This window comes from Solanum dulcamara, chromosome 11 (assembly GCF_947179165.1).
Source record: "Solanum dulcamara chromosome 11, daSolDulc1.2, whole genome shotgun sequence".
Classification (NCBI taxonomy): domain Eukaryota; kingdom Viridiplantae; phylum Streptophyta; class Magnoliopsida; order Solanales; family Solanaceae; genus Solanum; species Solanum dulcamara.
The window spans coordinates 53,765,744-53,790,255 of NC_077247.1; the positions used below are offsets into that span (position 1 = coordinate 53,765,744).

The 24,512-nt window shown below is 36.1% G+C and overlaps 3 protein-coding genes and 1 pseudogene across 3 annotated transcripts; 3 read left to right on the forward strand and 1 right to left on the reverse strand.

Annotated features, from left to right (window-relative positions):
• Positions 1-816: 816 nt before the first annotated feature.
• On the reverse strand, positions 817-11,292 carry LOC129873572 (uncharacterized). The gene is made up of 18 exons (XM_055948692.1): positions 11,033-11,292; positions 10,804-10,891; positions 10,605-10,696; positions 10,247-10,291; positions 10,104-10,157; positions 8,557-8,631; positions 7,741-7,806; positions 7,502-7,544; positions 6,172-6,217; positions 4,637-4,730; positions 4,496-4,548; positions 3,402-3,486; positions 3,193-3,295; positions 2,984-3,076; positions 2,168-2,234; positions 1,864-1,930; positions 1,690-1,743; positions 817-1,355 (listed from the first exon to the last, which is right to left on the reverse strand). Exons 2-18 carry the CDS (start codon positions 10,868-10,870, stop codon positions 1,224-1,226), a joined length of 1,236 nt encoding a protein of 411 aa, XP_055804667.1. The 5' UTR covers positions 10,871-10,891; positions 11,033-11,292; the 3' UTR covers positions 817-1,223.
• A 2,397-nt stretch (positions 11,293-13,689) lies between these two features.
• LOC129873383 (uncharacterized) lies at positions 13,690-20,792 on the forward strand. The gene is made up of 7 exons (XM_055948466.1): positions 13,690-14,390; positions 16,291-16,433; positions 17,443-17,714; positions 19,128-19,282; positions 19,544-19,806; positions 19,934-19,996; positions 20,133-20,792. Exons 1-7 carry the CDS (start codon positions 14,111-14,113, stop codon positions 20,388-20,390), a joined length of 1,434 nt encoding a protein of 477 aa, XP_055804441.1. The 5' UTR covers positions 13,690-14,110; the 3' UTR covers positions 20,391-20,792.
• Positions 16,080-16,162, forward strand: LOC129875392 (U6atac minor spliceosomal RNA; annotated as a pseudogene).
• Positions 20,793-21,208: 416 nt separating the features above from the next.
• On the forward strand, positions 21,209-24,266 carry LOC129873834 (pentatricopeptide repeat-containing protein At5g44230). Its single transcript, XM_055949024.1, has 2 exons — positions 21,209-23,508; positions 24,180-24,266. The coding sequence occupies exon 1, from the start codon at positions 21,336-21,338 to the stop codon at positions 23,298-23,300; it is 1,965 nt and encodes a 654-aa protein (XP_055804999.1). The 5' UTR covers positions 21,209-21,335; the 3' UTR covers positions 23,301-23,508; positions 24,180-24,266.
• Positions 24,267-24,512: the final 246 nt, after the last annotated feature.

A 24,512-nucleotide genomic window follows, 5' to 3' on the forward strand; every position in this document is an offset into this window, starting at 1 on the left:
TATTGACAATTTCTTATCAGAAAAATAGATTGGCAATCCCCGTTTATTAAAATAGTAATACTAGGGTAACTTGGTCTATGTCTGCTCTCATGCATTACAGAAGTGAGGATGGTGATCAACAACTGGATAAAGCGAATATTAGGTGAATCTGATTGGTCTAAATGAAATGATGAAAAATGTAAATGTTAGGAGAACTGCTCCTCTACTTTTTCAAACATATACAGAATAATATTTGTGCTTTAATACAATGAGGACAACGTGGTTCAAGCAGATTGTCTATCTCAATTAACGAACTGTACTATATCCTCTTTCACATAGCTGCCAGTAAAGACCTTCTTCTAGCAGCTTAAGCAAACGTGAATAAGCTTTTGAAAGCCCAAAAATTTCTCTTTAGAGTCTTGATTCTTCGCATGCATCAGAGGGAATGGGGATTTCCACCTTTCTTAGTGCGTTCTCTTTAATTATTTTCGACTCACTAAATTTGATTTTATTATGGTGGTTTGGTAAATGTAGAGACTTAACAGGATGGAAAAGACGCAGCAACATCTTAGAAGTCTAGAATAAGCAGTATTGGTAAGTTGGATGTATGGTTTTTGCTTAGAAAGATAAAGCAGACGATTGACTTGAAGTAGTGTGACAGGAATCTGATTCTCGTGTTAGGCTCTTGGATTCGAAACATTATTGTGATTGATCCTGTCAACTCAACAAGAGTTACAAAAAGCAGCAAGTGTTTCATTGTAAAAAATTTCTGTATCACCATAGTAACATTTAATCATAATTTTTCAAATTCACAGCATTCACGCCTAATAATCTGCATTGAGCACCACAACTAACAAAGTAATCATTAAAATTTCAAGTTCACAGCATTCCTAAGTTATACGTACAGAGAGGAATTTGTTCTCAACTTAAAATAAAAGCTGTAACAGGTAGCTGCATAACGGCCACTCGGAAAGCATTTCCAAGTATGTTAGATTATACATTTATGCTTCACGGATGAGAATTAATACCAAAATTACTGATCTATCAGAGGTTTCAAAAAAATTCATGGTTCGTCAATCTCTACTGCCACAAGAATGAGAAGGATAAAGCAATGTTTTGTATGCAGAAGCAGAGCACCAAATATTAGTTGCTTCCAAGGAGCGACCCATCTTGTGCACATTTCTAACCTGGAACACTGGGCCTTGGACGTGGGAAAGACTCTTCCATCTAGAAACAAACAGGACTCAGATTGATCCGTACCTAACTTCACTAGTTCTCCGTTGAGCAGAAGCAGGTTGACGCTCCCATGAAGCTTGATTTGCAAAAGGATTGTTGACTTCTTCTGGTCGTGAATAGCCATGGCCTACCCCACTTACCTATTTTTCAGTTCCAAAAGTGCAGTGTTAGAATGTGCTAAGGAGATCAATTCAGCACATTAAACTAATTCGGCTCCCATGATTTTCACAGCATGCTCGAAATAACAGTTTCCCTTAGCATACCCCTCTACTACATCCATACACCCTTACCCTGAGCAACCATACCTCTAGCATTACTAACACATTAAGCTATCACTCTCCCCCTCTCTACCCACTGCAGTGTAACCCCCACATATTTCACTTTTTGGGCCACCTACAAGAAATGCATTGATAGCTCACCCAAAGCCTTCCACACCATCACAAGAAGTTAAAACTCCCAAGTAGGCAGACTTACAGTTTCCAAACATGCGGATAAAAGTGTTATTCCAGGCAATGCATCAAGCCCACGCTGTAAAAATGAGTTTAATGAATTACAAAATGTTGCAAAAGAATTATACAATTGAAAACAGAGCTGGATTAAAAGAGAGAAAGTCTAGCATACAGCAAAAAGCATGAATAGTAAACCTACCTGATTCTGCACTCGTGTCTTGTAAATGAACCCTCCACAGCAGAATAGTGTTGAGGCAACTAATACTCTGTTCCACACAATATGTCATATTTATATGATGCTACACAAGATGACCAAGAGTAGCATCTGAACATACGAAACACTATTAAAAATATAAATTTCAACTACAGAATCAACAGCTTCCTAAGCAAGATAACCAGGTATGCTGCAGCACAACATATGATGTAAAGCTGCATAAAATCCACAAGAACTCACTCAGACATTTCAACGTGAAAATACGAGGTGGAAAAGGAACATGACATACATGCACGATAATACTCCAAATATGGCCCATCCTCCTGCAGCACCTCCATCTTCGCTTTGCTGATATTCTGTAGAAATTTCATTCCATTATCATGATTTAAAAGGAGCAGACACTCAGAATAGTAGTGCACCAGCTAGAAAAGACATATAGCATTGCTAGGACTATGTAATTCATATTGCGCAAAACCATCTCCAACACCAGATGTTCCCTCCACTCAAATACACTACTATTGTATCCTCCTCCTCCCCCCTCCACCCACCCACCGTAAAATATCTCTACCAATGAGATTCTCATACGGAGGAAAAGGTGGATAGGGACATGGGAGGGCTGCAGATGGTTAGCTAAGAGGCTAAACCATAATCTTCTTTCCCTTTTGTTTTTAAAGCTTTTGCTTTGCTCGTTAGTCGACTGCTATCGTAGACACACATTGTCAAAGACTCAAACATGCATTGCTCTATGAGCATAATGTATGCTCATCAATGAGAAGTGTATACTCTCTCCGTTTCAATTTATGTATCTTACTTTCCTTTTAAGTCTGCTTCCAGAAGAATGTCTCTTTCTATATTTTACTTATTTTTTTAATTCCAACATTCTCATTCTACCCCTAATGACATTCCGTTATGCGAATGACATGACATGTTTAACACCACAAGATTCAAACAATATTTTTTGTAGTTATACACAACTTTAATTAAGACCGTTGATTCAAAAGTCCTCTTCATTTTCCTAAAATCATACTAAAACACATAAAATGAAACATAAGGACTATAACTGACACATACAAGTGAAGTTGAATAAAGGCCAGACTGCACTTACCACACATCTTTGTGAGGGTGAACTGAACAGGGTCATAGTTTTCTATAGGAATGGTGACCTCAACTTCATATGGGTCATCACGAGCAACATCACCTGAAAATACAATCAGCAATTTAGAGGAACAAAGTTGAGCCAAAAGATAATATAATAGCGAAACAAGAAATATCTCCCAAAACAGTCTTATAAACAGAATTGTCAAGTCATTATACATCTCCAGTCAATCAGTAACGATGTTGGTGACAAAGTTGTTGGTGATCCACCAGTTGCTGCTGAACCGGATAATCTGACCTTTAATCCTTGTTCCGGAGAAACCTAATATGTATACGGAGAGGGGCATGAAAGAGGGGAAAACAGTGATTTCCAAGTGAATAACATTCAAGCACAAAAAGAATAAATGCATAATAAAAAGCTTAAGCACCTTTACTAATGGTTTCTGCACAGAACCCGAAACTGAAGCAATCGCGGTCATATAAAGGGCTACACGAGTTTGTGCAGTGTTGAAGCTACAAGATAACAACGAGGAATCAATTGAAATAATTCTATGCATTTTAGACTGTGATACGATAACTGCTGCAGCTATGCAGCTTATGATAAAACATGGGATGTCTCCATCCTGCAAGAACAGGACAAGTATAAAACAGGCAGTGGTAAACTGTTGGCAAAGTTGACTAACAAAAAGACTAGGATGACAAACAGTCTCCTCCATGGTATTGCTTGGCACCTGAACCAAAGCACACTCCTAAATAAATGCATAGCATCTCTGTGGAATCATGAAGAGGCAAATGATATTTTACAGCTAAGAGTACCCGAACATCAAATAGAAGGAAAACAGATTTGGATACGTGACTAAATATGGCCACCTAAAACCAGATATTTCTGTTGCAATTTTTCCCTTTTTGGGGGGATGACTACATCAGCATATGTGTATGCCTTTAATTTAAGCCAGCATTTCTATCCAATTCAACATCTTATGTCTGGCACGATCTATCCTGCTACAGAATCAACCTCAAGTATAAAACACAATTACATTCCTAGATAAAATGCAGGAGTAACCATATAACCATAACTAGGTGGAGACGATGTCAGACTAGAAAAATAAAGATACAGTTGATTTATTTGAAGAGTTAAGCAGCTCAAGATCAAGATACGTATAAAGAAAAAATCCTTTTTTAGAAAAAAAAAAACAGCAGCAGCAACAATAGTAATAATATCAGTGTCTCCTTTTGATTGGCTTAGCTTGAAAACCCATGGAGTTTAAGTGTATAGTTGAAAAATTACAGTTGTTTAACACAAAGTGGACCCAAATCCAAAGATAACCTAACTTTACGAATTTGAAGTAATATAAGAACAAAAATGGGTCCAATCTGACGCATTGAGCAGTTACTATTCAGCAAATAATGAATAAATGAAGGCATGATTCTACTTAAAGAAAGAGTGTATGTCTGTGTGTGTGTGTGTATGTGTGTATGTATTTTGTGATAGCCCAAAGAGGAATGAGATAATTCTCATTACCTGAATTCCTTGTGAGCTTCTCCATAGCCCAATTGAGTCAAGCCATTGTAAACCTGCAAATTCACAAGCAAGGGCCTCCAGACCATAAGCCATGTGAGACAGTTTGAAGGTACTAGGTGAAAGAAGAAATGTTTCCCTTACAATTTCCCATGACTGTGGATGAAAACCAACAGTGAAACCTTCAAAGACCCGCAGACCTGGTTTCTCACATGGAACGGCAAGTTCGACGACAGTTCTGTCCAAAAGTCATATCAGACATACAGCTAGACAAGTTCAAAATTGAAGTTTAGAAATCATGCATTTTTAAAACCCCTACATTTAGTGATGTCATAATGGAATCCACATTATTTTATGTAACTCTTCCCCAATAATCAAACCTTTTCAATTACTCGCGCTGGTCAACTTTTCCCTCATATCTTGTCACGAATACATGGTTTAAAGACATCAGGGAAATAATTCCAAACTTCATAACATGAGCTTAATAAAGCATTACGATACCAAAAATTTCTTTGCAATGTACAAGTTGAGAAATGTCCCTTAATTTCTAAAGTCCAAACAGAGTGAGTAAATGGGTAGGTTGAGCTGAAAATAGTTGGAGCAGTGCAAGAGATCTTCTCTTAACTTGATCAAACAAATTGCAGGAAAGCTCAAGTGGTTATTGAAGTAGAGTAACTTTTACTTCCAAAGGGGAAAAAAAGAGAAGAAATCCCTTAGTCTTAGTCATAATACAGCTAAGTCAATTTGATTAATATGGATTATGTCCTCTATTAAAATAAAACATAAGGATTTACAAACTAAATGAAATATACTACGAGTAAAAAAACTTTTTATAACAAAATAGTGAAGAGACGTGTTAAGAACTGCCAAAAGTACATTGGAACAACTTGGACAAGAAAATATGCCATCCTCCGAGGAATACACTACCCAATTACAGCAACCCCATAAGAGTTGTGAACCCACCTGAAGCTCACCCCACTCCCAGTTGTCAGGGAACACATGCATCTAATAAAGTAATTCAGCTAAAGGAAACATGATAATAGTAACAAGACTTCTGTTTTGAAATTGTAAATAGGGTGGCTATCATTCCCTATTTCCCTTAATGCTGATGAATATACTGTTACCATTCTGGAAAACCCATGATAATAGTGTTAATCTTAAGTAGTTCTGTTTGCAAGGGCCTGGAAAGGAAATGTACCCCCAACTCCAAATATACACTCCTTCTGTTTGATTTTATATGACACTCATTCCATTTTGAAATGTTCCAAAATAAAATTCCTCAACTTTCAAGAATGAATTTATCAAATTTTAAACTTTATGGTGATGATTTCTCAGTCAAACAAAGAGCCTGTTTGAATTGACTTTTGGCTTATTTTTATCATTTTAGCTTGAAATCAAGTGCTTATAAGCACTTTTTAAATTTGCCCAAACTCTAAAAAGGTGCTTAAAAGCACTTAAAATAAGCCAATCCAAACAGGCTCTAACTTTTCAATAATTACTTTAATATTTTTTTCCAATATCACTAATGTAATGTCACATTAATATTTAAAACTATGAGGGCAGTAAAATACAGTTATACAAAATGGAATGAAGAGAGTATAACTTTTTTTTTTTTGGGGGGGGGGGGGGAGGTGGGGGTGAAAACACATTGCATATCAGCAAAATGATGGGAAAAATACCTACAAGCAGACTCATATTCAACATTGCAGATGCATCCAAGTCCACCTGAGGAATTGAATTTCACTAAAAAGTTAGCATGACAGACAATGATACATTCAATAACAGACTCCCGCCCACAATTCCAAATCCCACATCATTTTTGAACAAAGAGGTGATAGTGAATTCCTGAGTCAAATTTTTAAGAAGATTTAAGAACCCAGGATCTTGTAACACTTCACCCATTTTCGGCGAAGTAGTTCAGTTAATACATTAAATTGCAGTAAAAATCACTACCTATGCCGCCAGAATAAATTTCCATTCAAAAAAATTAACTTTCAAGTTTAATAGTGAGGTCCAGAATACACGAAAACCAGGGAGAAAGATACGTGACTGACAAATTTAGTCCAATAATGCACTTCAGATTTAAAGATGAAATTCAGACCCGAGCACTGTCAGCAACTCTCATACTATTAAGCAACGCAAAGACCTACTGCTTTTATCACATCCCCAGAATTGAAACCACAATTAGCAGTATGCTGGTCCTTGCCTAATTCAGGATAATAAGACAAACTAAACCACTCAAATCACATCGTCTATATGAACACAATGGACCAATGCACCAAGGATAAGACATTTGCCTCTTCACCAATGCAGTGTGTCCACGTCAATGATTTATGTGCAGATCTCAGTTACAAGGGTGGCTGGCTTTGTTCTTGCATACCCATATAAGGCGATAACCCATCCTGCACACCTCAATAACCAACATAACTCTGGTAGATTCTCCAATTAGCACTTGTTACATGTAGATCAACCTCACGACTCAATTCCTGGAACCACCTCACACTGTCAACTAGAGGAACATAATATTTTACCCCCACACAAAGAGCCATGGCAAAACCTAAAATGGGTATTTAGGATATACAGATCGGTCAACAGCTAATAATGATCACACTAGTAACTGAAGTAGACACTAGACATTCACGGATAATTCACACATCTATGAGCCACCAAAAATGACATTGTCCAAGGTTGTTCATAACACTTGCAATACTTTGTGCAATCTTTTCGGCTCACAAATTTTGTGCATTAATATGTGATATCATAATTATGCTTCTCTTAGCTGACCCCAGGCTTCATGTTTGTTCTTTATTATTTTATTTTATGAATAACCCCAGGCTTCATGTTTATAATGCCATCGTAGATCTAAATTTTCAGAATCAGTTGAGTGGTTCAGAGGAATTTTGGAGATAAATCAAATACACTAACTTGGAAAATATGTAGCTTAGTGAGGCTATTTCATACATCTGAAATTAACAAGCTGTCTTACTAGTCAAATGAAGGGTTACATACCTTTGCACTGTCCATGAGGACAGTTTCCACATATGATATTGACCTATCAATTCAGAAAGTGAGAGATTCAATCTAACTGTGTTGGAGTTCAGTATATGGATGCCAAAAATTGAAATGTGATAATCCTACAGGGCCCACTACAACACTTTTATCTTTTCAGAGGATCTATAATATGATCTCTTGAAAATACAAAATAAAAAAGTTTCATATTTATAGTAAGCGAGAGAGATCATTCAAACCTTAGCTGTTCGACCCATCTTATCATAACTCTGCTCACAATTCATCAGGTCACCATTGAAATATTCCTAGGGGACAATAGAAACAATGTAAATTAATATTAGCTTTGCAGATAAGATTGGCATTAAAAAGTAGGCTACTCAACAATATGAAGCAAGGAATGGGTGCATCTGAGGAGCAGATTGACGCGACTTGAGGTACATACTTCACAAATCAAATTGCAAAGCTATACAAGTTAGACGTATTTGCTTCTTCCAATTTATGTATAAACATGTTCACTAACTCTACTGGTAACCTACAGCTAACAAGTCAGTAAACAAACCTTCCATATAACCTCCCATTAATTTTTCCCTTAAGTGAATCAATTTTTCCTCGGCTCATCTTAGTAACTGTCATTTCCAGTTTATGTAGTAAACAGCTGCCGCAAACCAAGAAACAACTATCTACATGAATCACTACAGTCTCTTTGCTTCATAAGGTTTCAAATATCACATGGAAAAATAGAAGAACACATGCCACACATCCCTGTAGCCTATGTCAATTACTGTTGGCTACATAATGCAGCCAGTCAAGAGAACAACAACAACTACGCCTCAATTCCAAGCAAGTGGAGTTGTTATATGAAACCTCATTGTCCATGTTTGTCCATTTAATCTGAATCCATTGGAGGAGGGGGTGAGAGCCAGTCAAGAGAACAAAGAGAATATCTTTTACTTCCCTATTGCACTAACAGGTATCACCCACTTGCAGAAACATGCGTGAATCTTTAAGTTTCTCCAGTATAAGATACAAATTGCACCAACAGTTCAAAATCTCACCTGAACGAAGCTGAGATGTCCTGACCCAGCACGAAAATAGTTGAGCTTATCAAATCTGCCATAGTCCACATATCCCTGCAGTTCAAGGTCACTCTTTATTACATAAGGAATCAGGATTACAAGAGTATATAATGGACATTTCAATTAAGTACACATTTTCTTAGTAAATTAGCTCGGTCTTTCTAACAATCTAGAAGTTCCGTTAACAGATGTATAAAGAAAGAATTATCTTTCCCCCTTCCACTTGGCACTCGCAAGCAAATCCAGATTTTCTTTGTTCATCAATTTCTTGATAGGCTGTTAGTTTCTACTCTTGGGCACTTCAGAGGTGCCAGCTTAATAAAATTATTCATCACAACCATGGAGAAAAGTGGAAGAAAAATCGAAACAAAGACATACGGAGGAAATTAGGAAGCAAACAAGGTTTCTCATCGTTCAGAATTAACATCACACGTCTCTACCACATCCACACTACTTAAATGAGTGTTTCACACACCCCTTAAGCCAGGTCAGACACTTTGATGCCACATAAGCGTAGTCAGGAGTTAGAGGCGTTTATTTTGTGGGGTTTCAACAAGTAGATGTGCTACAGTAGGACAATTCTAAGTAAGGGGACCGTCTTGCAAAAAGAGTGGAAGTTGGAGTGCTATTTTATTCATTAGGTCATCTATAAATAGAAGTATCTCGTCTTTAACATGTTAAACTTTTAGATGAGGTGGTTCACTTAATTCAATATGATAAAGCAGGTAAAGAGGCTTGAGTCTCCCTATCGCCTGTCAATAAGATATTTCTATATGCATAGCCCATAAAGAAGAATTAGGACTACACATGAAGGTATGTTTGCAAACCTATATATATATATATATATATATAGAGAGAGAGAGAGAGAGAGAATGTCATCTTTCTAGCCAATATAATTTTTAAGGCAAGGCAGTTCACTCATTTCAATATTAAATAACCTACTCCACACCTTTCAGAAACTGGCTTCAAATCTTTACCTTCCCAATTTAGAGTTTATGTAAACTTAATTTAGCATTGTTCATTGATTAAGTGTGACATATATATACTCCTAAACCCTATCACTTATCATAAAAAAAAAAGCTACTAAACCCTGTCTATTGCCAGCAGAATGCAATCTTCAAATCACTTTTTGAGATTCCCACTATGAGTTTGCCTTTTAAATGACCGTGCATATTGCAAATGCAAAAGTAAGCTCAAACAAACATGTGGAGTATAGCGGTAACATACTTGATTTTGTTGCTCTTTATTTTTCTTTAAAGTAACTAGAAATTACAAATGAACTAGCATGATCAATAGCTATCAACCTAATTAACTATGAGTACTGAAGGCTATCTTTTATGCATCGGGTTAGGGATGCAAAGATGACAAGCAGGGAAGAAGCTAGTTGCAGATTACTAAATACGAAATTTGTAAGAGTCAGAGAGAACATTTTTCGGCAAAAAGATAAGAGAAAAATGGAAGAGGAAGTAAGCTGCTAGTAATATATAAAGTGAATAAACGAATGAGAACTTCATAAAATGCAGTACCGCTTGAGATCTAGACTCGACATCTTTGCAAAATCGAACCACCAAGTCAGCATCCTACATTACACAACTCACGAGCATTACATCTTGCACATAACCAAAACTATTGGTGGACATAGTAGTTCATATAACAAAGCAGACATCACCTTTCCCTTCCCCTCATACTCAAATGGTTGTCCAATCCAACTACTCTAGAACATAGGTTAAGAAACATCAACTCTATCCAACGTGTACCTCCAATAATATGACCAGTTTTAAACATTCCAATCTTGAGACTGATAAAAAAATACAACATTTAAGAAGTTTGCCATGGTGATTTAATAGAAGGAGATTCCATTTCTGAGAATAAGAAATATAAGAAGATTGCAAAGTTCCAGCAGAGTGAAATGTGGTTCACGGTAAGTAACATTATAAGGTGAACTTAGACTTTCACACTGAAAATAGTCAATTTTGCATTTTTGTGTCCCTTCTCACTGAATCACAAGCAAGAGTTTCAAAGGATACAAAATCGTGAATGTGGCTGGAGTTATCCAGAGCATAGCAACCAGTATTTGGTGCGACAACTGAAAAAGCTCCAATTGCTTGCAACAATAAAACTGAAGAGAATATGAAAGAATATACTAGATTAAAAAAAATCCAAATTCGTCAGTATAAAGACATCAAGTAGTTCCAGAGGATGCTTCCTCATATACTAATATATCACCTGCTACTACTGTGATTAGCAAATGATACGCCACATCTTCACCAGAGCATTTTTTTAGGCTCCGCATCTCGCCGAGTACACGGCGGTCCTGCCAATACAGTTAAAAAAGCAAATGAATATTTATTTTATCACAAGTCACAACACTACAATGACTAATTGGTTAACGCAATTACAAGTGGTTGGGATTATTGCTAGGTTTATTGCTATGCCTATAGTTTGGAGTTCATACCTTGCCAGTAGAAGCTTGCTTTCTATGGAAGTGGTACACAAGCTGCCGAATTAACAATGGCTCTAAGCGAGAACGGAGATAATCAAACCACCAGAAAATCTCCGACGACGTTGTGAGCACTCGTCGCTGTATAGATTCCGATGAATTGCTCTATATCATTTCTTCGTCCAAAACTTTCAATTGACTTCTCCCCAGTTCCCCTTTGCTTGTCACCTGTCTTTTGATGTGATTTGGAAAGTCACTTAGCCAAATTGTTTAATCTTAGCAAACGCCTTTTTATTATATTTTAGAATATATCTCTCTTGGGAAGAAATTATTAGGGATCGGTTGGGAACATGTTATTTTAAAATTAATTATTTTAAGATTAATTATTTTGAGATAAGATAAAATAATTTATTTTATTATGTATATGGATAATTTATTTCATCTTCATAATATAAATAGTGGAATAAATTAAATTTGTTAACTAAATAAAACACTCAAATTTTATCTCTGCACTATTTTTTATTGCATGACTATTTATGTTTATCTCTTACATCAAATGATTCCTCGTAATATTAATAACAAAGCCATAAAAATTATTCCCTTTTTTTCCAAATAATTTTTGGCTTTATTTGACAATTATGTTTCATAACAAAAAATAATAATTTATAACTTATTTTTTAAGTTAACTTTTCACTCTTGAGATTATATTTAACAATTCAACCTTTATATCAACTAGATTGGATCGTAACAACATGTTGGTTGAAGTGATTTGAAATCACTTTATGACTCAAATATCTCGCAAAGCATATAAAGTTGATGCTTTTACATCACTTGTTATTACATGAGATTTCATTTGATTATCATAGCATTTTTATAATGTTTAAGTTGATGACATTTATTTGCGCATATTACTTTGGTTTTTACGGGAACATGAAATTCCTTTTCTACCTTTTTTTTGGTGAACATTTTCTTGCAAAAGATGTTGCATCATTCATCTATTTGTATAGGTAAATTAGCCAAATTGAATGATTTTAGTAGTTTTTAAAATTTGTGGGATGTATTTCATTTTTTAAAAAAGGAAAAATACATTCAAAAATAAACATTAATTCAAATATTATCTGCAAAATTATAACCAAATATAACTTCAACTTCAAAAACTTTGAATAAAGTGAAAATTATTTAATTTATGTGGCGAAATGCCCAATTAATTTTTTGCTTATTAGTTCCTTTATTATTTTTTTAATTAAAATTATATATTTAGAAATCATTCAAGAAGTCAAATGTTTTATGACATTTTGTCGTTGAAAATGGCCAAAAACAATACTATAGGAACTTTTTTTTAAAAAAAATCTCGTTTAAAATTAATTATTTTGAGACTTCAAATTTTATTCAAATTTATAGATTTTGTTGAGAAAATATATATTTTGTAGTCATTTATAAATTTATTTTTAGTTTTATATTTTTAAGATATGTTACTCTATTTTATTCAATTTTGAAAAAACAAACAACAATAACATTCCTAGTGAAATTTCACAAGTGATTTTTGGAAGGATAAAGTGTATGCAGCCATAACCACTACCTCGTAGAGATAAAAAGTTTGATTTTGAAAGACCCTCAACTTAAGTGCGGCAAATTCAAGTACAAAAAAAAAGACAACAATAGAGAAAACATAATTGTTTGCAATAAATTTTAATGTGATAGAAAATAAATTACAATTATAAATAAAATATGAAAAAACATAATTTTATTGATAAACATTGTGGGTACAAATCTGCTTATCCCTTGATTCTTTTTTTTAATTTTTTTTTCCTTGACTCGAGGATTGTCGGTGGCGTATTTCTTGAACTATGGTGATTTAGACTTGATTTCTATTAAAAGATTTGTGAATCTTCTTAAAATATTTGATTATCAAGAAAAATCTAACAAATCTTGATAAATATAAAAAAAACAAGCACTATAATAACACGACTAATACAACTACAAGCATCAACAAATCTAAACCCAAAGCAAAACAAAATTTCATTAAAAAGCAAAACAACATATCATGAACAGGCAGGTATGGTCACACAAAGCAGCAAAAAATAAGCTGGCTTCAAATTTCTAAATATTTTTGACGAGTTATTATTTGGTGAAGTTTCACCGTGTGTTTGGTCACAAATTTTTTTTCAAGAATATTTGATTATTTCAAAAATATTATTTTATACCCATAAGTTTTAAAAATTATTAAAAACACGCATACGTTTGTATTATCATTTTATAATGAATATGTTCCGTAAAAAAAAACTTATAACATAATTGACAATAATTAACAATAACAAAATAACAATATGTGCAAGAACAATACATTAATCACTCTCTATTAAAAATAAATTGTTATTTTTTTTCACAATTTTGTCACTCAAATTATTCTTTTTTGAAGAAGATAGATAGAGTCACAGAGATTAATGGTGGTGGTTGGTCATTTTAATGGAGTAAGTAGTTGGAATTAATAAATGAGCAATTATTTTTATAAAATATAATAATTTGTTAAGTAATGACAAATTATATGGCCAAACTCTAGTTAACAATTTTTTTTTTAACAAAAATTATTTAGGCCACACGGCACTTAAGAATTCAGCACAATTTCGAGGGCTGAAAATGTAATTTACTATGTAGGCAATATTTCCCAGACCCACGTAACCACATTTCCCAAGAATGGTTGGAAAAACTTAACAGCAAATTGAATCGTATTACTGAGCGATGCAGCAATAAACTAACTAGAGTACAAAAGTATTGACAAATTTTCTGTGAGGTGAACTGACAGCATCGCCATTGCCAATTTGCCATTAATATTGAAGCGTAGTCATCAAATCCAAAAAGCTCCAAGTCAGTCTTCGCGGCAGTTTTCATACCCGCGGCGCAGTAGATCTTCACCACTCCACAGCGCCAGAGGTTCCAATCTTTAAAAAAAAAGACAAATTCTTTATCTCCAAGTGTCAATTTAAAAGCCAAATGTACGCCAATTACCAGTCCAGATCAAAAACCTCAACTCTAAAATGCAGATAAAGGTGACACAGATCCTGCTTTACACTCTCACAAACCCTAGCGTTGGACATGGCGAGGCATTCTTCTGTGGCGATGGCTCTGTTTCGAAAACGCTGGCTGACTGTAGTAGCGTTACTTGTGATGGTTTCAGTTACCACTGCCATTGCTTTTATCGTCAGAGCTAGCCTTGAGTCCTCATGTGATTGCCGTTTACATATGACTAATCAGAAGCGGTATAACTCTTCTCCCCAATCAGCTAAACCGATTGGGGTAGCTGTCACTCAAAGCCCACTCAGTTTCATGAAGTCTAGGCTTGTGCTTCTTGTCTCCCATGAGCTTTCCCTTTCTGGTACTTCTTATTTTCTTTTGCTTTGTCTAAATTTCGTTTTTTTACTTACATACGGTCTACTATGTTTAGTTTGGTTCCTCAATGTTGCTTATGGATCATTCTAGAGTGAAATGTTGCTAGTCTAGCTGGGCTGAAGAGTGTTATTTACCTGTATTAGTGAATCACTACTGTTACTGTTGATCCTCTTGTTGTGTGTGCGCCACTTTTTGTATAGTGACATGTGAAAACCACTTATTTTTCTATGTATCTCAAAGGTTGGATCTGCCATTTTATTAGCCAATTCATTCATTCAGACTGGTGCTGTAATGGAAGTTGGTTCAATTCCCTTGAGAAACTAAAACTCTAGGTGATTTTCCATCTGTTCTAGCCTTGGTGGATAGAGTTACCTAGTACATGTTGCTGGTTAGAGGTCCAGGTATCTAGTGGAATTAGTCGAGGTGTGTGCAAGCTGGCCCGTATACCATGGTTATCAAAAAGAAAAATGGTGGACTGGATGTTTATGCCATCCGTAATTAGTGCTGCCATTTATGTATCCTCTTTACTGACCACTTCGGTAGAAGTTTGAATTAACTTGAAATGTTATGGGGCAGTGGATTAACTGAGATGTATATAGAACAAAATCAACTGAAAAACACGTGTTGCATAAAAGAATGAAAAATTACTGGATCCTCCTATCTTGCCGCTTTTCATTCTTTTGATCTACATCCATTTGTTGCTATCATCTATCTTTATAGCACACGATAGTTGTGACTGATTTATGGAAGACGGTATAAAATTCATAGAAGTGTGACAAAAGACACTTGTTCTATAGTGGAATCTTTGGAGCTATCTTGTAGTTATATTTTGAGCAAGTAACAGAGTCGATCTGTAATTTTGGATTCTTAAGTTAGCCGGTTTTCCACTCTTCTAGCGCTGGCAATATTTCAATATTGGACGAGTAAAATAACCAAGAGTTTTCAACCGGTACATTTGAGCTTTTGCGAGAACCTCTTCAGCTGCTCCTTGTCCTGATTGCTATAATGTTGAAAATGGGTGTAATCTTTTCCGACTGATGAACAGTTAAGTCATGTTGCAAAATGTGCTCCCTCATGCTCTGTTGATAATGCACTTTCTTGATGCTAACAACATTTTGTCGACTTACATTTTGCTTCTCCCCAGTTATTCTGTGCTTTAATTAATTTTAATTTGATCCCACGTTTCAGCCAAACATTGAACCACTTATATTAAAACTTTATTATTTCAGTAATTTAGTCTGCATCTTCTTGATAATGGAAATGAGACCCAGCAAATAAAGCATGTTACCGGTGAAAGTTTTCCTCTGATATGATGCATCATTTCATTTTGTTCCATATATTCTAGAACTCTGTTAATTTGTCTTTCTTCTTATCAGAAAAAAATCCCTATTAGTTTGGTTCTCCTTGCATTTGAAACCTGAGTTCAGTGCTGGAAAATAAATGGTCTGGGAGCTAGGAGAAAGAGGGTATGGATAATGGGGCCCTTTTGCATATTTTAGATAATTGAGAGAGAAGTAAAAGAACTTCCGAAGAGGCAGAAATACATTGATTACGAGTTCATTTCTGTCTATTTTGTATTTTTGATGGAAGGAAGAAACACCAACATGCTGTTGGTTAGGAACTTAGAACTTTTGGATGCTTAAAGAATACTTGTATCATTACCTCCTTTGTAATTGTGTCCGTAGAAAGGAGAGATGGTTGGCATCATTCCTGATGGGATGGGAACAAGCTTCGGGCTTTACCTGTTTACTATTTTGTTTTTGTAATTGTAACACCATCTTGGTTGAGTGTCAATGAGTACTTTGATTTATGAAAAAAAGAAGAATGGGCCATATAATGGAAACAACTACTTTTAATCACTCTGATTGTTCTTTCTTTTCATATAGGTGGACCTCTGTTGTTGATGGAGCTGGCATTTTTGCTGAGAGGTGTTGGTGCTGAAGTCTGTTGGATCACAAATCAAAGGCCATCTGAAACTAATAACATTGTCTACAGTTTGGAGCACAAAATGTTACACCGAGGAGTTCAGGTTGTACTTAGCAATATTTCTTCCAGTTTGAGTTTTTATACCTTTCTATATTTGCACAATCTCATTTTTCTATCATTTTAGTGTTTGTTTTGTCATTTGGTATTGTAGTTCTTGGTACTCATTCACCATATTTTGCAGAGGACTAAATCTGTCTCCACCATTGACTTGTCTTTTTTCTTTTTATTCTATTTTCCTGTTATATATTCTGTTTTTGGCTACTTAGTCATAATAAACATCCAAATTTACTTTCATGAATATTATTAAGAAGGGAGTTGAAAGTTATGGGCTAGAATAGAGATAAAGTGTATGAATGTGAAGACGAGCCTCGTGCATGAGTTACTTTATATGTAACCTATTGTTTTTATTCTCAAAAAATAATGATAGTGTCTAGGCTAGCTTGGGCGCTTCACAATTATTCCACTGGGCACTTACTACTTCCCAGCAAAACTATCCTTTTCTTATTTGAGCTTTTATAGAGGAAAAAGGAAATCAATTTGGGACGTAGGGACATGTTCGTGGAGGTAGATAAAAAACAGTATCAATCACTTGTAACTTATTTGTTTAACCATTATCCAGCAAGTGTGTAAAGTACTATCAGTAAAGATAATTGTCAATACAAATAGTGGAGATTGTACCCTATGTGTTCTACCCCTTATCCGTTTGAGGTGAAATTCCATGTTTTCCTGTGATTTCTCTTGGCTTTTAGCATCTTACGGTCTATGAAAACTGAAATATGATAATGATAAGAGGTCCTTATCTGTGAGAATCAGTTTTCTTTACTATACATTATTCCTTATTTGTTCTCACACACACAAAGTTAACCTGTTCTATAAATATAACAGAGGTATTTTCGTGGGGCTAGCATATTTACGGTGAGATCTCGGAATTTATATCTCTACATTCTGAAACTTATAGTTTAGTAGTAAGGATTTAAATGGTTGTGCTGAAACTTATAGTTTAGTAGTAAAGATTTACATGGTTGTGCTTATGAGTGCATGTGGGCTTTCAGGTTGTCTCTGCTAAGGGCCAGGAGGCAATAGATACTGCTTTGAAAGCTGACTTGGTTGTTTTAAACACTGCCGTTGCTGGGAAATGGTTGGATGCTGTTCTTAAGGAACATGTTCCTCATGTCCTTCCCAAAGTTTTGTGGTGGATCCATGAAATGCGTGGTCATTACTTCAGTCTAGATTATGTGAAGCACCTTCCATATGTTGCTGGTGCAATGATCGATTCACATGTAACAGCTGAATACTGGAAGAATAGGACACAGGAACGGCTAAGGTACCTTTAGAAGTTCTGTAATCTTGCTATTAAGTTGGCAAGGGATCTACTTTTAGTGGTCTTCTGAGGTCATGCATCTTTAGATTCAAATGACATCTTGAGCATCATTTGGTTGTGAGGTCTGAATGTTCTGTTAATACACACTAATATGAATTTTCATGATAAATTGAGTAGATGAAATCTTTTTTTTTCCCTTTTTTCTTTTTGATTATTTAAGTTGAGTAAATGAAATCTTTTAGTCTTAGAATGTCAGTTTACTCTCTCAAGCTGCCATCATTTCCCAATGGTATACATCTATTTTTGTTTTTCTTTCCTGTTGACTTGTACAGTCACCATAAGGTATGATAGGGGGAGGAAATGGAATGTTAATACATAAATTGAACGACATAAGACTTATGCAGGATAAAAGTTTTAAGTGTGTGTGCACATTCTTGCAGATAGAGCTACTTCTTCTCCCTTTTTAAAAATGAGACTAGATGGGGTATACAAGATTTAGCTGCCTATTGGGAGTTACTGTAATTAATCAAAGTTTAGTAGCGGTATTATCAAAGAAGGAGACAAATAATCTCGTTGAATTATGTCATATAACAATATTAAAAATGGCCTTCATATATCGACCCAACACTTTACCTGCGGCATTTTAGTTACGGAAATTGTGTTCTCAGCACATAAACGTAAATAAACAGGCTGTAACCTGTTCTCTCTCTCTCTCTTTCTCCCTCTTCCTCTCCCACCCTCTCTCTGAGATAGGTTAGTTTGTACATCATACAAATCCAACTGATAAAAGTAAATCTTTTATTATGGATGTTTAGATCAGATTGCTTCTCATTTTAGTTAACCTTTCACCATCTGGTTTCTTATCTGTCATTGATGTCTTTATCTAGATCTTTCCTTAACGAGATTCTGTTGGAATTAGGAAGTGAAAAAGCACCACTCCAGGATAACTAATCTGGTTTGTAGTGTGTTACATAGACGAATACTTGTATTATCATTGGAAGAAGAAAATGCCAATAGAAATTGTAGTGTAACATATACTGAAAGTACCCTGATCCTAATTGTGGTGGGTGCTTTTTATGTTTCTCTGGAAATTCTAACTGCTGAGGTAATTTTAAGCTCGATGGCATCTCAATCTATTTTGAGGCATAAAATTTAGTTGAATTTATTTTACTTTACCTGAAAAAAAATTATTTAGCTGACTTTATTTCTCCATTGGTAAGGGAATATAATGTAAATGTTCTTTCTAATACTTGGGTCTGAATTTTCAAACTTTAGTTGAACTCGAGAAAGATAGCTCCTGGATGAACTGCCCAGTTATGTCCAGATCTACCTTGTATTACATTCCTTATTCTTCATTATTCCCTTCTTTTTGTAGGCATTGTAAAACCTTTCTTAACTGTTATTTATATTCTGTAGGATCAAAATGCCAAAAACCCATGTTGTTCATCTTGGCAACAGCAATGAGCTAATGGAAATTGCTGAAGATAGTGTGGCAAAAAGGATTTTGAGGGAGCATGTTCGTGAATCTCTTGGAGTTCGAAACGAAGATATACTATTTTCCCTCATAAATAGTAAGCTTTTTCCTGTAATACTATTATGCATTACTGTCTATCATGCTTCAGATCCTGATAAAAGCTGCTTTCTTGAATACCTGTTTGGGTGGATTGCTCTTGATTTATTTTCTAAATTTATCCAATCACTATGATTCACTCGTATTCATCATCATGCTGTACAGACTTTTCTTTAACTATTTGGATTTGAAGTATCGGTTACATATCTCGCTAACAGTCCTTTTTTTAACTACACTATGACCTGGACTTGCAATATTGCAGGTGTTACTCGTGGGAAGGGTCAAGACTTATTTTTACGGTCATTTTATGAGAGCTTGCAGATTATTCAAGAACGGAAGTTACAATTGCCATCAATTCATGCTGTTGTTGTAGGGAGTGACATGACTAGTCATAGCAAATTCGAGACAGAGCTTAGGAACTTCGTTATATCAAAGAAGATCCAGAATTATGTTCATTTTGTCAATAAGACACTGACAGTAGCCCCATATCTTGCTGCAGTTGATGTTCTTGTTCAGAATTCTCAGGTTTGTAGGCATGGGGTGAATGCTACATCACTTTTTTTTCCTTCTGTTCTCTCTTAAGTATGATAATTTTACTAATGCAGTAATAACTAACTCCATATATTTTCTCCCTTCTATTTTAACCATGTAGGCACGGGGTGAATGCTTTGGTCGGATTACTATTGAGGCCATGGCGTTTCAGCTGCCTGTGTTGGTAATTGCCATTTTCCTTCCTTCATCTTGGCTTGTTGTATAGTTATCTTTTACAGGCAGCAGTTCCTTTTTATAATCTTAAATATTTCATTGGATTGGAAAAGCTTACCCTCTCATCTTCTTGCCTTCCATTTCAGGGAACTGCAGCTGGTGGCACCCAAGAAATTGTAACAAATGGAACAACTGGTCTTCTACATCCTGTGGGGAAAGAAGGGATAATGCCTCTTGCAAAAAACATCGTTAGATTAGCCACTCACGTTGAGAGGAGGCTTACAATGGGTAAAAAAGGGTATGAGAAGGTGAAAGAGACTTTTCTGGAGCGTCACATGGAAGAAAGGATTGGAGGAGTTCTAAAGGACGTGTTGCAAAAAGCAATGAAACACCAAAGGACATGATATTTTATAACTGTTGGCGACCAGCATTCAGCCTCTGTTCTCAGTTGGAGCTACATTTGTAGATGTGCTATGGAAATTTATAACCTGTGAGTAAGTGGTTAACCGGAGGAAATGAAATACCATAGGGAATCAGTTCAATGTCCTCTTGCTTATATATTTTCCGAGTGTAAAAAAGAAACGACTTTTTCATCCTTGATGTTGTCAATGTGGTGTCTGAAGGACTAATGCTGCTAATCATTCATCATATTTTTGCAGTTTTTTCGTTTCGGTTTGTGAGCAGGTTAGTAGATAGACTGGGAGGATATTGTATATGAGTTGATGGACTAATGCCTTTGCATCATTGTGTTCTAGACCTGTATTTCTTGTGAGTAGAAATTGGGGTTTCCTTTTTGGTTCGAGATAGCTAAAATTCTCTCTTCCGTCAGCAACTAGCACTCACGAGCACAAATATACACTTCAAATTGATGTTTTGGGTCATTTTAGATGCATCTCAATTAATTATACGGGGAGATCTCATAATCAGATGGTCCGCCATCTTTTTAAATTGCCGGGATTTGCTCCCTCATATCACGAGTTCCTTGAACTGAGTGACCTAAGTTAAAGTGTTGCAAAATATGCCAAAGTATAACTTTGAAAGATGAATTAGAGGTATCAAATGAACAGATTTGGTAGAATTTGGGTTAAGCTAATGGTCTGCTTATTGACTCATCCAAATCTACAATGAAATAAAATGCAGTTCACAACTTCTTGTTGGTTAATCAATCAAAAAAATCATTCTGTAGTGTCTAACATCTCTTTGTTAACAACTGTAAAAAGTTTAGATTCATTATGAATTCAATAATTCCCTCCAAATTTAATTGGAACTGAGATATGTAAGAGAAGTTAGCTCTCCATAGTCCTTCTGGTTTCATTTAGTCTAAACTCTAGAACTTAGCCTTGCATGTAATGGTTTCACTTGCTCGGAAGCTGATCGCATCCAGGAACCCTATTCCTATTCCCAGAAGCTACGAGCTCGGAAACCCAGAAGCTTTGCCGCCCTTCGTCCCATTTTCCCGGCTTCAAGAGACAAAACTCTTAGAATCTCATCTAGTTTCACTTCTTGACAACTGTAGCAGCCTATATCAGATCAAACAAGTGCATGCTCACGTTATTCGCAGAGGTCTTGACCAATGCTGCTATGTTCTCGCAAAGCTACTCCGTATGCTCACAAAAATCAATGTCTCAATGGACCCCTATCCCCGTCTTGTATTTCATCAAGTGGAATACCGCAACCCTTTTCTATGGACCGCTTTAATTCGGGGTTATTCAATTCAAGGACCATTGAAAGAGGCAGTGCGTCTGTATAATGCTATGAGAAGGGAAAGTATATCGCCTGTTTCTTTTACTTTGACCGCTTTGCTCAAGGGTTGTAGCGATGAGCTTGAGTTGAACTTAGGTAGGCAGATTCATTGTCAGAGCATAAAGCTTGGTGGGTTCTGTAAAGATTTGTTTGTTCATAATATATCGATTGATATGTATGTTAAATGTGGCTGGTTGGATTGTGGTCGAAAGGTGTTCGATGAAATGTCTGAGAGGGATGTGGTTTCGTGGACTTCGTTAATTGTTGCATATTCAAAGGCTGGAGATATGGCGGCAGCTGCTGAGCTGTTTGAGAGATTGCCCGTGAAAGATTTGGTTGCATGGACGGCTATGGTGTCAGGTTTTGCACAGAATGCTAAACCAAGGGAGGCATTGGAGTTCTTCCATAGGATGCAGTCTGGAGGTGTGGAGACTGATGAGTTGACATTAGTTGGGGTTATTTCAGCTTGTGCACAGTTGGGGGCTGCTAAGTATGCAAATTGGGTTCGTGATGTTGCTGAGGGATATGGTTTTGGACCTGCCAATCATGTTATGGTGGGGTCTGCATTGATTGATATGTACTCCAAGTGTGGGAATGTAGAGGAAGCTTACATGGTTTTTGTGAAGATGAAGGAAAAGAATGTGTTCTCATATAGTTCGATGATTATGGGTTTTGCAATGCATGGATGCGCGAATGTTGCACTAGATTTATTTGAAGAAATGGTGAAAACTGAGGTAAAGCCGAATAAGGTGACATTCATTGGTGTTCTCATGGCTTGTACTCATTCAGGTTTGGTAGAACGGGGTCGACACCTGTTTGATATAATGGAGAAACATTATGGTGTTGAACCATCAGTAGAACACTATGCTTGCATGATTGATCTTTTTGGAAGGGCTGGGCAACTAGAAGAAGCTCTTGAGCTTATCAAAGCTATGCCAATGGAGCCTAATAGTGGTGTCTGGGGAGCCCTGCTGGGAGCTTGTCGGATTCATGGTAATCCTGATATTGCAGAAGTTGCTGCTAGCCGTTTATTTGAGCTTGAACCTGATAGCATTGGTAACTATGTCTTGCTTGCCAATACATATGCTTCAGCTGGAAGGTGGGAAGATGTTTTAGGTATAAGGAAATCAATAAAACAAAAACTGCTGAGAAAGGACCCTTCACGCAGCTGGATTGAAGGCAAAGAGGGAGTGATTCATGAGTTTTATGCTGGTGATATGACCCACCCAAACTCGAAAGAGATCAAGGAAGCACTTGAGGATTTTATTGATAGGCTCAAGTCACATGGCTACGAGCCAAACTTAAGCTCTGTGCCTTATGATCTGAATGAGGAACATAAAAGGCGAATACTTCTCACACATAGTGAGAAGCTGGCTTTGGCATATGGGCTGCTCATTACTGATTCTGCTGGGTCTACCATCAGGATCATGAAAAATCTAAGAATCTGTGAAGATTGCCACTCATTTATGTGCGGTGCATCTCAAATCACTGGCAGGGAGATTATTGTCAGGGATAACAAGAGATTTCACCATTTTCGCAATGGTGTATGCTCTTGTGGTAACTTTTGGTAATTGATAAAAGAACTGTTAGATCTCTCTAATCCCAGTCTATGTTAGTTTGAAGAATCTTTTTCCTTTGGAAAGGACCATTACTCGGTCACAAGTGCCACAGTTGTGAGGAATTGGACTTCTCGTTCAACCGAAGGATATCATAATTCATTCAAGGGAAAATCTGAGTTCCAGAATTGTGTATGATCCCAGGTGCCAAATTATATTACAGGTAATTACACTGCATGTATATAATTTTAAACATTCAGTAACAGTTTAAAATTGCAGTCACCTGGTACATACAACTATTTTTTGATAAGGACCTGGTACATACTTGCAACTCTCATGTTAGCATCTTACTTTTGAGTTATACAATATTTAGTGGAAATTGATGACATCTCTAGGTTTACGTGAGGGTTATATTTTTGATTGAACAGCAGAAACTTTGTGGAACTCAATGGTTATTGCTTGCAAATTACATAAAGGTTACGTGCTGCACTAGGGGTGTGAAATTTGGTTTCAATGCGTCTGGAATAATCAAAACTCATTAACATTCTAATTCTCAGATTTGAGAGAATATGGAACAGCTGTTTAGAAAGACAGCTATCTCCGGAAGTACTCATATAATACATAGGAAGGCCAGTCATGTTAAAAATAAGACCCATACTTCTCTATATCCTCACCTGGTAAGATGGCCCAGGGGATGGGACCTTGCAACAAGCTTGGACCTTCAGGCATTCTTGCAAAGCTTTTGACAACAGTAACACTCATTCCTTTTTTCGTAGTTTCAGTGTGACTTATAGAGTGTAATGATTTTACATGTTTTCGAAAAGCTGCCTTTCTCACACTTGCATTTTCCGACTTCTTACATCTTTGTGGTGTCGTTCCCCTGTTAATGTGAAGGTCCATTCTCCGCCGCTTGCGGGGAGAGGGAAATGTTTCTCAAGGCATCTTTGGGTTCTAAACATGAAGATATCATAACCTGGCAAGACCTGGTACATTACAGGCATTTTGCTTACTACAACTTGTTGGCCAAAGTTCAGCGGGAAGCTTGTTGCTGCAACATACTGAAAAAAAGGCAATTCTGAAGTTGGTTCTGTGTGGGTTCAGAAGATAGACTCTGGTTTACTATTGGACTGAAGTTTTTGTTTCAAAATCAGTTTGTCAGGCAGATGAAATGTCAGTATCGATCAACTTCCATTGTACTCACGTATTCTCCAGCCTGTTTGGTTGACG

Coding starts and splice junctions, on each gene's coding strand:
- LOC129873572 (XM_055948692.1), bottom strand. CDS start 10,870: ATGCGGAGCCTAAAAAAATGCTCTGGTGAAGATGTGGCGTATCATTTG. Junction 7,807..8,556: donor GACATCTCAGCTTCGTTCAG/GTGAGATTTTGA, acceptor ATTGTCCCCTAG/GAATATTTCAATGGTGACCT. Junction 1,931..2,167: donor TTTGGAGTATTATCGTGCAT/GTATGTCATGTT, acceptor TGTGTGGAACAG/AGTATTAGTTGCCTCAACAC.
- LOC129873383 (XM_055948466.1), top strand. CDS start 14,111: ATGGCGAGGCATTCTTCTGTGGCGATGGCTCTGTTTCGAAAACGCTGG. Junction 16,434..17,442: donor TGTTACACCGAGGAGTTCAG/GTTGTACTTAGC, acceptor GTGGGCTTTCAG/GTTGTCTCTGCTAAGGGCCA. Junction 19,283..19,543: donor ACTATTTTCCCTCATAAATA/GTAAGCTTTTTC, acceptor GCAATATTGCAG/GTGTTACTCGTGGGAAGGGT.
- LOC129873834 (XM_055949024.1), top strand. CDS start 21,336: ATGGTTTCACTTGCTCGGAAGCTGATCGCATCCAGGAACCCTATTCCT.